The sequence below is a fragment of the Acomys russatus genome, chromosome X (genome assembly GCF_903995435.1).
Source record: "Acomys russatus chromosome X, mAcoRus1.1, whole genome shotgun sequence".
In the NCBI taxonomy this organism is placed as follows: Eukaryota; Metazoa; Chordata; class Mammalia; order Rodentia; family Muridae; genus Acomys; species Acomys russatus.
Genome location: NC_067169.1, coordinates 107,196,624 through 107,208,338, shown reverse-complemented (window position 1 = coordinate 107,208,338; position 11,715 = coordinate 107,196,624). Strand labels below are relative to the sequence as shown.

Here is an 11,715-nt window from a genome sequence, read left to right as displayed (position 1 = left end):
GCAAGCCATGCTTTTGTAAGCAGGATAGTGGTGGTGCACGCCTTTAATCCCAGTACTTGGGAGGCAGAGGCTGGTGGATCGCTGTGAGTTCGAGGCCAGCCTGGTCTACAAAGTGAGTCCAGGACAGCCAAGGCCACACAGAGAAACCTTGTCTCAGGGAAAAAAGAAAAAAAAAAGAAAAGAAAAGAAAAACCAACAACAAAAGAAAGCAAAACAAAAATCCTAGTCAGCAAAGCAGAGCTCAGGCCACCAGGTCCCTGAAATTGAGGAAGAGACTGGCCATTGGCCTTCAAGAAAGAAGGAGCACTGGCTACATATATTAGGCAGGAGGAGCAGACAGTTGCCATCCTAGGCTTTGAAATATATGAAGTTCCACCTATCACCACTATATACACAAACTTAAAGAGTGCAGGCACCATACTTTATAACAACAGTACACTTTAGCAATTATGTACCATTGTTTCTATGACTTTCTTATATCCTTTCTCATTTAATTAGTTTGAGGGAGGAAAGAGACTTATTTTGGCAATAGGCCAAGCTTAGTGTGCTGCTCATATTATTTTGAAAAAATTCTCATTAAAGTTGAAGTTAATTAAACTAAGTAGATTATAATGTCCCCTGTGGGCTATTAATTGAATCCCTCTCCGTTCCTCATTTCCTTCCAGCTTAGATCCTCAGAATCGTTACGATATATACTTTCAACAGCGATACTGTCCTCATATCCAACTTCCAGACCCCATTCCCCCTACTTCCCAACTTCTAATTATTGCCCCCCACTGCTGTTAGAAGAGGAAAGGGATCGGCTTTTCCAGAGGAACACAGAGAGTGAATCGGAAATGTCTAACGTAGCAGTGGTGGTGCAAGTCAGCAATCCCAGCATGCTGGAGGCTGAAGCAGGAGAACTGCCATGATTGCTGCATAGTGAGACTCTCACCAAAACAGAAAAAGGGTGGGAAAGCGGTCCAGCAGTAGAGCGTGTACTCAGTTTGAGCAAGGCCCTAGGTTCCATCCCCAACACAAATGAAAAAGAAACTGTTTTGTAAATACAGTACATTGTATATGACATTAAAATAAGTTAAAACTAAACAGCAAATTAGAACAAAGACAAAAAGGAAAGAATTGAGGCTCAGATTGGGAATATTTTACAAATTTACTGGTCATTATATCAACTCACAGATCCATATCAATGTGCTCATCTCTAGATATTTTATTTATTTATTTATTTATTTGTTTATTTATTGATGGTTTTTTGAGACAGGGTTTCTCTGTGTAACAGCCCTGGCTGTCTTAGGCTCACTTTGTAGACCAGGCTGGCCTCGAACTCACAGAGATCTGCCTACTTCTGCCTCCCGAGTGCTGGGATTAAAGGAGTGTGCCCCACCACTGCCCAGCTCAGATGTTTATTTTAAAAAGTCAAGAAATGCTGTCTCTTTGTGGCCCCTGCAGTTTTTCCAGTTTGCATTGGGAGTGCCTAGGCTCTCTATTTGATACCAGGACTGCAGACCAGGCACTAGCTTTCTAGAAGGAATTATTCCCTGACAGGACCATCTCTTATCTTTTGATAAAAGAGAAGTTTAGGCTGGTGTGGAAGCCCAGGTCTTTTCATCTCAGCCCATGGGAAGTGATAGTATTGGAGGCGAGCTTGGCCTAAATGAGAAATTCAAAGGAAAAAATAAAAACATAAAAAGGAGAACTTCTGAAATGACATCCTGTCAATTCAATATTTTGAAGGTGGGCTGGGCAGTGGTGGCACAGGCCTTTAGTCCTAGCACTCGAGAGGCAGAAGCAGATAGATTGCTGTGAGTTCGAGGCCAACCTGGTCTACAAAGCGAGTCTAGGATAGCCAAGGCTACACAGAAACCCTGTCTTGAAAAACCAAATAAAAAAAATTTTTGAAGGTGATTTACTTAATGAAGTAAAATATTCCCATTTCAGAATGCCTCCAGAACAAGAAAAGCCGTTGAATATATTTTTCTTGACATTTAGTGAATAATTAGAAGTAAAATCGTTGGAGTTCGTTTTTACATTTAGCACATTTTTCAAATTATTATTGTTGTTGTTAATGTATTGGTATTTTGCCTGCATGTATCTGTATGCCACATGTATGTCTGGTGCCCACAAAGGCAGGAAGAGTACATCAGATCCTCTGGGACTGGAGTTACAAATGGCTGTGAGCTGCCATGTGGGTCCTGGGAACTGAATCCCTGTCCTCTGAAAGAGCAGCTAGCTGTGCTTTTAACTGATGAGCACCTCTCTATCCCCTAACTTTATTCTTTTTATTTCTTCATTAGAAGTCATGTGAAAATCATCCTAATAGGCTAAATATACATGTGTGCACGCACAGAGAGAGAGACAGAGAGACAGATTGACACACTCAGACACACACAGAGACACAGAGAGAGAAAGAGAGAGAGAGAGACAGACAGACAGACAGACAGACAGACAGACAGACTGACAGACTGACTGACTGACCGAGGAGATGGTTCAGTGTGTAAAGCATTTGTCATCCAAGTGGCAGGACCTCAGTTTGAATGCCCCAAACCCATGTAAAAGTAGGCACAGTGATGTATGTCGGCAGTCTTAGTGCTCCTACAGTGAGCTGAGAGACAGAGAGAAGAGAGTTGAGAAAGGCATGCAGGCCAGCTAGCCAGGAGTATACAATGCTTAACAACCAAGAGATCTCGGTTCAAATAAGGTGGACGGCAAAGATTGAGGGTTGTCCTCTGACTTCCAGGCACATAATTACACACACAGGTCCCTGCGCTCACACAAATGTGTGCATGCACACACACATACACCAAAAGCTAAGTAATTATAATAGGTGGGTGTGGGTGTGTTTCTTTGTCTCTGTGTCTGGCTGGCTGAGTGTTTGGAGCAGGATCTCACTCCCTACCTGGTTCAAGCTGCCCTGAAACTTACAGCAACCCTACCTTTGCCTCCTAGGGACAGGGGTTGCAGATATGAGCTACTGGACCTAGATTCATATTTTAATCACTTAACTGATTACTTATGTTGGCTTAGTTTTCTTTTTGAGATAAGGTCTCACAAGGTAGCCCTAGTTGTCATGGAAGTCACTGTGCAGACAGGGCTGGCCTCAAATCATCCTGCTGCCGCCTCCTGGATGCTGCTTTACATGCATTCGCCACTGTTCTCAGCCTTATTTTTAGAATGACCATTAGCATCTACAGCACAGAGATATAGCTGATTGCAGCACTGTTGCAGGTAGATGGATTATGGGGACGTTGGCATGGTTACATGGTAGTCTCTGCTTACGGCACAGGGTCACCATTATGTGCACAGAATAGTTACATAGGTAGTATGTAACTGCTCTCATTGGTGAGGAGGCAGCCCACTTTATCTCATCATGTGCCAGGAAATGGAGAAAAAAATGTTTTTGAGGATTGTAGCGATCAAATCCATGAAGTTTTACTGAACTGAAATGTTAAATAAATTGAGATTGTTTTCCTGCTTTCAAAATATTTCCTGGGTTAAGTAGTTCCAGACCAAGTCCACCACTAGGGCTTTCCTGTTCAAGAGAGCTATTTTCCCTTTGCAACACTGACAATGCCAGGAAAGCGACATGTGACCACACACTAGCATGGTGGCGCATGCCTTTAATCCCAGCATTTGGGAGGCAGCGGCAGGCAGATCTCTGAATTCAAGACCAGTCTGGTCTACAGAGTGAGTCCAGGACAGCCAGGGCTACATAGAAAAACCCTGTCTTGAAAAACAAAACAAAAACATTTCCTGGGAGCCAGGCGCAGTGGCACATGCCTATAATCCCATCACTTGGGTGGCAAAGGCAGGCAGATCTCTGTGAGTTCAAGGCCAACCTGAGTCTAGGACAGCCAGGGCTACACAGAGAAACCCTGTTTCAATTTTAAATTTTATTTAGAGCTACCTTTAGGAGTACACAACCTATAATCCTAGCCCTGGAGGATCTTGATCTTGAAGCCTCGACTATATAGTGGTACACTATGCTAAAAATATAAAAGTGAGTAAAATAAGAAATTGTGTAAGTTTAATGTATAAAAACATACAGCAGAGCTGGGCATGGTGGTGCAAGCCTGTAATCCCAGCCCTTGGGAAGGCAGAGGCAGGCGGATCTGTCAGTTTGAGGCCAGCCTGGTCTACAAAGCGAGTCCAGGACAGCCAGGGCTACACAGAGAAACCCTGTCTTGAAAAAAAAATACAGCAGGCCAGGCATGGAGACATGTATTTATGCCTCAGAAGGCAGGCATAGAAGAAATACTACAAGTTCACGGCTAGCCTGAGCTCCAGAGAGTTACACATCAGCCACAGAAACAAGGCAACGCCCTATCTATGTTTTACATATTTAAAAAAAATTATTACATTACCTTTTAATGGGAAAGAGGCTGATCTCATGTCCTGAGGCACATGTGTGGAGATCAGGGGACAACTTGTAAAAATAGCTTTGCTCCTTCCACCCTGAAAGTCCCAGGGATGGAACTCAGGGCATCAGACTTGACAGCAAGAACCTATTCTACTCACTGAGCCATCTTGCTGCCAGTCATCCTCTGTTCCATAGGGAGTTCAAGCTTGGACCACATGAAAGTTTGCCCCTACAAACAACAAAAACCGCACACCAATAACAACAGAAAAAGAGAAAAAGAAAAAAATAAATAAACAAACCTCTTACAGTTGAGTTTGCCTAATGAGTTGGCTAATGTAAGTGTTGCCTGCATATAAAAATAGTTTCAAGTCGGGCATGGTGGTTCATGTATTTAATACCAGCACTCAGGAAACAGAGGTAGGTTTATCTCTGTGAGTTCAAGGCCAGCCTGGTCTACCAAGTGAGTTTAGGATAGCCAGTGCTGTTATACAGAGAAACTCTATCTTGAACTACCCCCCCAACCCCACCAAATATTTTTAATCTTTTCATGTAACAGAAATAAACTTGTAAAATTAAGATAATTACATAAGATACACTTTCATAAAATACTAGCCCAAGTGATTTAAAGACATTTTTAGAAGACAGAGCTGAATATTGTCAGATTTGTCTTAATTACTTATATAAATAATGAACTGCACACATTTTTGTCTGAACCTCTGGCTTCAGAAAATTATGTTTTTATTACTGTCTGTAATAAAAAAATTTAAAAACTGAAAATGATCTGACAGACCACCAGTTGGGAACTGATTAGCTTATGACTGCTGATGATATGGGATGTCATATGCAGGCCTTTACATGGATCTGTTAGAATGAAGTTTTTGTACTGAATGCAAAAGCTTCAAACAGTGGGGAGGAGAGATGGCTCAGTGATTAAGAGCACTTGCTGCTCTTACAGAGAACCCAGTTGGATGCCCAGAACCCACATGGTAGCTCATAACTGCTTGTAGCTCCAGTTCCAGGAACTCTGACATCCTCTTCTGACCTCCATGGACATGAAGTACACATGTGGCACAAAGACATACGTACAGGAAAAACACTCATATACATAAAATAAAAGTGATTAAATCTTGAGTTTCAAGTACATTAGTAAATGGAAGAAGCAGTTATATAACACGCTATTTATGTAAAACATAATGTACATTTTTATCTTTGTATATGTAAGGTAGGGCTCTTTCATACTGATGCAGGTGTATATATGACATAGCAGGTGTAGAGGTCACTCTACCTTGTTTGAGGCAGTGTCACTTGGTCACAGCTGTGTTGGTCAGGTCTTTGCTTCCCACCTGTTGGAATTACAGGCAAATTTTCTGTGTCCAGCTCTGTGTAGTTCTGGGGATATTCAAAGTCTAAGTTCTCACACTTGATACAGAAAGCACTTTTTCCCATGGATCCACCTTTCCAGCCCCTTATTTTTCCATGTTTATGTGGCCTTTTATGCAATCTGAAAGCTCTCAGTAGTGCTCTCTGTAGGAAGAGATGACGGAGGGCACTTGTTTTCCTTGTCTTTATTTTTCTTATCTTTAAGACAGCGTTTGACTCTGTAGACCCAAGTGACTCCTGATTTCCCCCCTCCTCTATCTCCTAAGTACAGTCACAGCAGTGGGCTGCCATATACCTAGCTTGAAATTTCAAGGCTAGCCTCAAACTCACTATGAGTCTTGCCGTGTAACCCAAACTTCTTGCAACTTTCTCCGTAACCCAGCCTGGCTTTGAACTTGAAGCAATCTTTCTGCCTCTGTCTCCCAACTGCTTGGCTAACAAGTGTATGCCACCACACCCAGCTCTTTGAAATTATCTTTATTTTAACTTACAGTAGATGGTGTTTTCATATTTCCCTTAAAATCAATCTTACAGCAAATATAAATACAAAGTTATTTTCTTTTTAAGCTATAAGACAGGTTTTAACATTATTTATGCTCTTGTTTCATCCCAAGCAATCATGACTAGGAAATTCGACTTTGTTTTAAGTACTTGGCTTTGGTGAAGTTCAATTAAATTTCACAATAGCTAAGGTATTAATAATTTAGAGAAGTTCCACTTAATAATAGAATGAACAGCATTATTTCATTAATAAAACACAAATTATGTTGCTCTTGGCTACTTCTTTTAATGAAAGAAAGATTAGTGGGGAAAGGTACATAGTAGAAAAAAATGCTGTTTCTGGGTGATCAGCCAGGATCCTCTAAGGAACTGAACTCTGTGTGTGTGTGTGTGTGTGTGTGTGTGTGTGTGTGTGTGTGTGTCCTATTTGATTATATATTATATGTATTATATAGATGAGTTAATTAGGGTGGCTTGCTGTGGTCTGAATAGTCTAACAATAGCTGATGGAAAGGCCAAGGATCTAGTAGTTGTTCGATCTGTGAAACTGGATGCTTCAGCTGGTGCAGTCTAGTTCGGAAGTCCTGGGGACGTCCTAGAGAGCTGCCAGGTTATGGTTCATGTTGGAATCCTGAACAAGTCAATTATGATGGCAGGATACATAAGCTTGCTGGGGAGAGTGAGGGCAAGTAGACATAGTACGGGCTTCCTTCTTCATGTCCTTTCTTGTGGGCTGCCACCAGAAGGTCTAGCCCAGATTTAGGGTGGATCTTCTGACCTCAATTATTTGGAATTAGGGAGGATCTCCCACCTTGAATCATCCACCCAAGAAGATTAACTCACCGTATGCCTAGCTGCTTGGGCTAGTTACTTTCAGATGTAGTCAAGTTGACAACCAAAATTAGCCATCCCACTGGATTTCTTTAAACCATGGAGATATACCTTAGACATACACCCAGAAGTGTGACACATCAGGCTTGACAACAGATTGCTTGCTGTGTGTTTGGTAATAGTGAGTTTTTGTGGCTGCTGGGGTCAAGTGCAGGTCCCCATGCTTGGGCAGTAAGCACTACCCAATGAGTCATCTCATTAGCCCTATGATGATTTTTGAGACAGGGCCTCACTAAGTTGTCCAAGCTGGCCTCATAGTTTCAGTCCTGCCTCAACATCTGAAGTAGATGGGATCACAGCCTTGTGCCACCATTTCCTCTGGAATAGATAGAATTACACAAAACATGAGCCACCACGTTTTGTTAGTTTTTTTATTTTTTTATTTTTTTAATTGTAAGAACAGTCAACATGAGATACAATCTGCTTTTTGGCACAGGCTGGCCTTGAACTTGTGGTCCTCTGACCTCAGCCTTCTGAATGCTGGGATGATTAGGCCTACATTGCTATATCAAGTTTTTTAGGTGTATAAAATAGTATTGGGGTGTTGTTGTTAGAGACAGAGAGCCTTATTAGGTAGTCCTTGCTGTCCTGAAACTTGCAACGTAGACCACTCTGGCTTCAAACTCACAGAAATCTACCTACCTCAGCCTCCCAAGTGCTAGAACTAAAACTATGTGCCATCATGAACACCACCAATATAATTTTATTAAATCCTATGTGATAGAGTGTGTTTTTAGACATAGACATATAAATTTCATATGACGGAGACTTGTGTGAATGGAACTGCAAGTCCCATTAGGCTCTTCTCTCTGGTCCTAGAAGTCACAATTCTCCCTGTTTTTGGTTTTTTGTTTTTGTTTTTCAATTCAGGGTTTCTCCCTAGCCTTGGCTGTCCTGGACTCACTTTGTAGACCATGCTGGCCTCAAACTCACAGCAATATGCCTGCCTCTGCCTCCCAAGTGCTGGGATTAAAAGCGTGCGCCACCACCACTCGGCCACAATTCTCTCTGATTCTATGAATTTCACCATTTTTAATCCTCAATATGTCCAATTAACCCAATATAAATTGAACATGTTATCTGTGGAGAAAGCATGGAATGCACAGCACACTTCAGGATGTTGGTGTTTTCCTCTGTGATCACTGTGCTGACTGAGTGTTGCAACTTGGTGCTGAAACCCACTATCCCCACTCTCATACTGTCTGTTAGTGAGGATGAAAATGAGCAAAATATATAATTTGGGGTGTGGTTTCTGTAATCCCTATTATAAGTGCCTGCACAGCAATCACACCAGGGTAAATTTGAGGCATCTTCAGTCAGGATTTGCCAGGATATCCAAGTAATCCACTGATAGACAGGAGGATGTTGAATATCTATTCATTTCTAGCACATTCTTTAGGAACTATCTGTATGCTTTCTATTTTGTGTATGTGCTCGTACATTAGCTGTGCATGCAATTGAAAATCATGTTGGGTGTGGTGGTACACTACTGTAATCCCAGCACCGAGAAGGCAAACGCTGAGTTCAAAACCAGCCTAGTCTACATAGTTCCAGGGCAGCCAGAGCTACACAGAGATACCAAACAAACAAAGGAAAACATACAGGTATTTATGATACACACTTGAAAGTCTATTTCCTACTGTAGACTATAGCCACGGAGTGGGAGAGTCTGTAATCACTGTTCTTTCACTGTCTCCCACTGCCATTTAAGCAAGCTAGTTGATAATGACTGAGGATTAAATTACAGATTTTCATATACATGCAAGATGTGAGTCTACATGGGATTAGAGTGATGGTGAAGACATAGCCAAAACACACATGCAAAACGCGGGTGCATGGTGGCCACTATTTACGAAGGGACTTTTGTCTTGCACATTGGATTTAGAAGCAAGCTCAGACATTTTTATCTTTTTTTTTTTTTTTAACAGAAAACAGAGCAGTCTCTTCAGGACCTAGTTTGCTAACGGTCTTCCTGGGAGTGGTGTGTATTGCTGCCCTGATGCTGCCTACTCTGGGGGATATGGACTCGCTGGTGCCTCTCTACCTCCACTTAAGTGTGAATCAAAAATTAGTGGCTGCTTATATTTTAGGTAAGGGTTTTGAAGACACTTTGGTACTTCTGTGTAGGGGCTTACTGATTTCCAATGGTTTAAAACATGTCTAAAATACAGTTGGGCATGGGGAGGGGGGAGGAGGATTAGGAGTTCAAGGTCATCTGGCTACAAAGGGAGTCTCCTTTCTACTACAGGAGTTAATATAAGTCTTTACTGATGTTCTTCTGTCACCTCTACTTTGATGCCAATTCTTGTATTTGTGCTCAGTGTTCCCTGGAGTGCTCTTTTGTTCTACTTTTTTTTTCTTTTTTTTTTTTTTTTTGTTGTTGTTGTTGTTGTTTTTCAATACAGGGTTTCTCTGTGTAGCCTTGGCTGTCCTGGACTCACTTTGTAGACCAGGCTGGACTCAAACTCACAGTGATCCACCTGCCTCTGCCTCTGCCTCCCGAGTGCTGGGATTAAAGGCATGCACCACCACTCACTTCTTTGAACTCTTGTATAGCAGAGAGTTACCTTGACCTCCTGACCTTCCTGTACTGCCTCCTCAGTACTGGAATTGCAACCATACACTACCACACTAGGCTTTCTTTTTTACTTATATTTGTTTGTACGCATGATGTATGAGTGTATTTTTTTTATTCTGAGACTCTAGTTCAGGCTGCCCTGGAGCTTACTATGTATTCCAGTCTAGCCTCTAACTCACTGGAGTCCTCCTGTTTCTGCCTCCCAATGTTGGAGCTACAAGCATATACCATCATGCCTGGCTTTCTGGTTTTCAATTTCAAATTTGCCCTTTCTGTTGTCTCCTTGAGTTCCTACTCTCCCTATCTCTTCCCCTTTGACCTTACCCCTGAAACCATCCATCACATTGTCATGAGGATGATTTCCGTTCTGTTTCAGTTTCACGATTTCCCACTACGCTGAAGATCTCCACTTGATCCCCAAAGTCCATGGGATAAAGTGTAAGCCCATAGCTTGGCATTTACAAGAGTGCTGTCTTACAGACCTCACTGAGCCAATTTCTAGCTATTCTGCTTTATAAATCCTTGAACAGAGCCTGATGAACAATTCATTGGCTCTAGAAAATCTCCCCTGGAATTCTGGGCCTCCTTCTAGAGCCTTGATGATGCCATGCCCTTTCTTGAAAGGTCTACTTTTGTTCTGCATCTTTCCTGTCCATCTTCTGAGATTTCCCTCAGCTTTCATATTTGGAGACACTGTTTCTGATTGCTTCAGTCCTAAGCAATCATCTTCCTTCATAGTGCTCTTTTTTATTGTTCCCTGAAATTCGTTAAGACTGAGCATGCAAGCCAGTGTGGTGGTGCACACCTTTGATCATAGTACTTGGGAGGCAGAAGCAGGTGGATCTCTGAGTTCGAGGCCAGCCTGGTCTACATAGTGACAGCTGGGGCTATCTAGAGAGATCTTGTCTCCAAAAAACAAGCAAACAACAAAAAAGAGGATGGAGCATGTTCTTAAATTATTGAGTGGTTATTGTTTTATATGTGGACTCTCTTGAGGAAGTGGGAATACTATACTGCTGTCTTTGTGGCCCTAGAGCCCTGATACAAATAGGTTGTTGAAGGTTTTGGTTTTACACACACTTTTAAATGGCATGTCTGTTGTTGTTACAACTGTTGTGACTGGATAAAGTAGGAGGTATATTTGATGGTGAAATTAGTTATAGCCAGACATAGTGATTTCATTAAACCTATCCAGTGACTGCCTATTGTTATAAATTGGATTTCTTCTGTATAATATCAACTAAATTCAAACTGACTTTGAGTTCTTGGTAGAGTGCCTGCCTGTGGCACTATGTTTCATTTGCTTGCTGAACTCCAAGCAATTGTTTATTGAATGGTAGATTATCAAATGCATTTCTCTAAGTGTCCTCTTTTTTTTTTCAGGTCTTATCACAATGGCTATACTTAGAACATGAGCAAGGATTAAATCTGACTTCTGAAGTAAATTTATCTTAATAAGAATGTGGACTGCCTTTTATCTCTATTTCACTCCATTAACACACTACAAATTATTGAATGATTTCAAATAACTGCAAATGTATAATATATATTTTCAATTAGTCTATAATTTTATTTGAAGGACTCTAGCACTTTATGTTACAGACAACAAAGATACTTCTGAGTGATATCTAGGAAATTATTTCAAGGCATTCTTTTAAAATCTATACTTATTGTGGAAATGACTAATTAAATATTATTTTTCATCTTTTTTGTTTCCTAACTCACTCTGATAAAGGTCATGGGGTCCTTCAAAGCTTAAGACCTAAATGAGCAACTGACCAGTTTAAAAATGAAATGACATTTATTGCCTAGACACAAGCATCAACATTACTATGTAAATCATAAATTTCCTTCTATCATAGCACGGGGTTGTGTAGTGTTTCTAAAGCTCTCAGTCAGCGTGTGAGGGGGTTGAGAAAACATAAGGTACTTACCGAGGGATCATGCTTACCCTAGACTTCACAGAGGACAAAATATATTTAAAGGATCATGTGGACTACAGAACGTGTGG

The 11,715-nt window shown here is 41.3% G+C and overlaps 1 protein-coding gene across 1 annotated transcript in view; it reads left to right on the top strand.

Moving 5' to 3' along the window:
- Mospd1 (motile sperm domain containing 1) overlaps positions 1-11,374 on the top strand; it is a 28,678-nt gene extending 17,304 nt beyond the window's left edge. The window contains exons 5-6 of the mRNA XM_051141247.1: positions 9,055-9,216; positions 11,088-11,374. Of these exons, the coding sequence (XP_050997204.1) occupies positions 9,055-9,216; positions 11,088-11,119 (194 nt within the window). The 3' untranslated portion in view covers positions 11,120-11,374. The remainder of the gene's footprint in view (positions 1-9,054; positions 9,217-11,087) is intronic.
- The last annotated feature ends 341 nt before the right edge of the window (positions 11,375-11,715 follow it).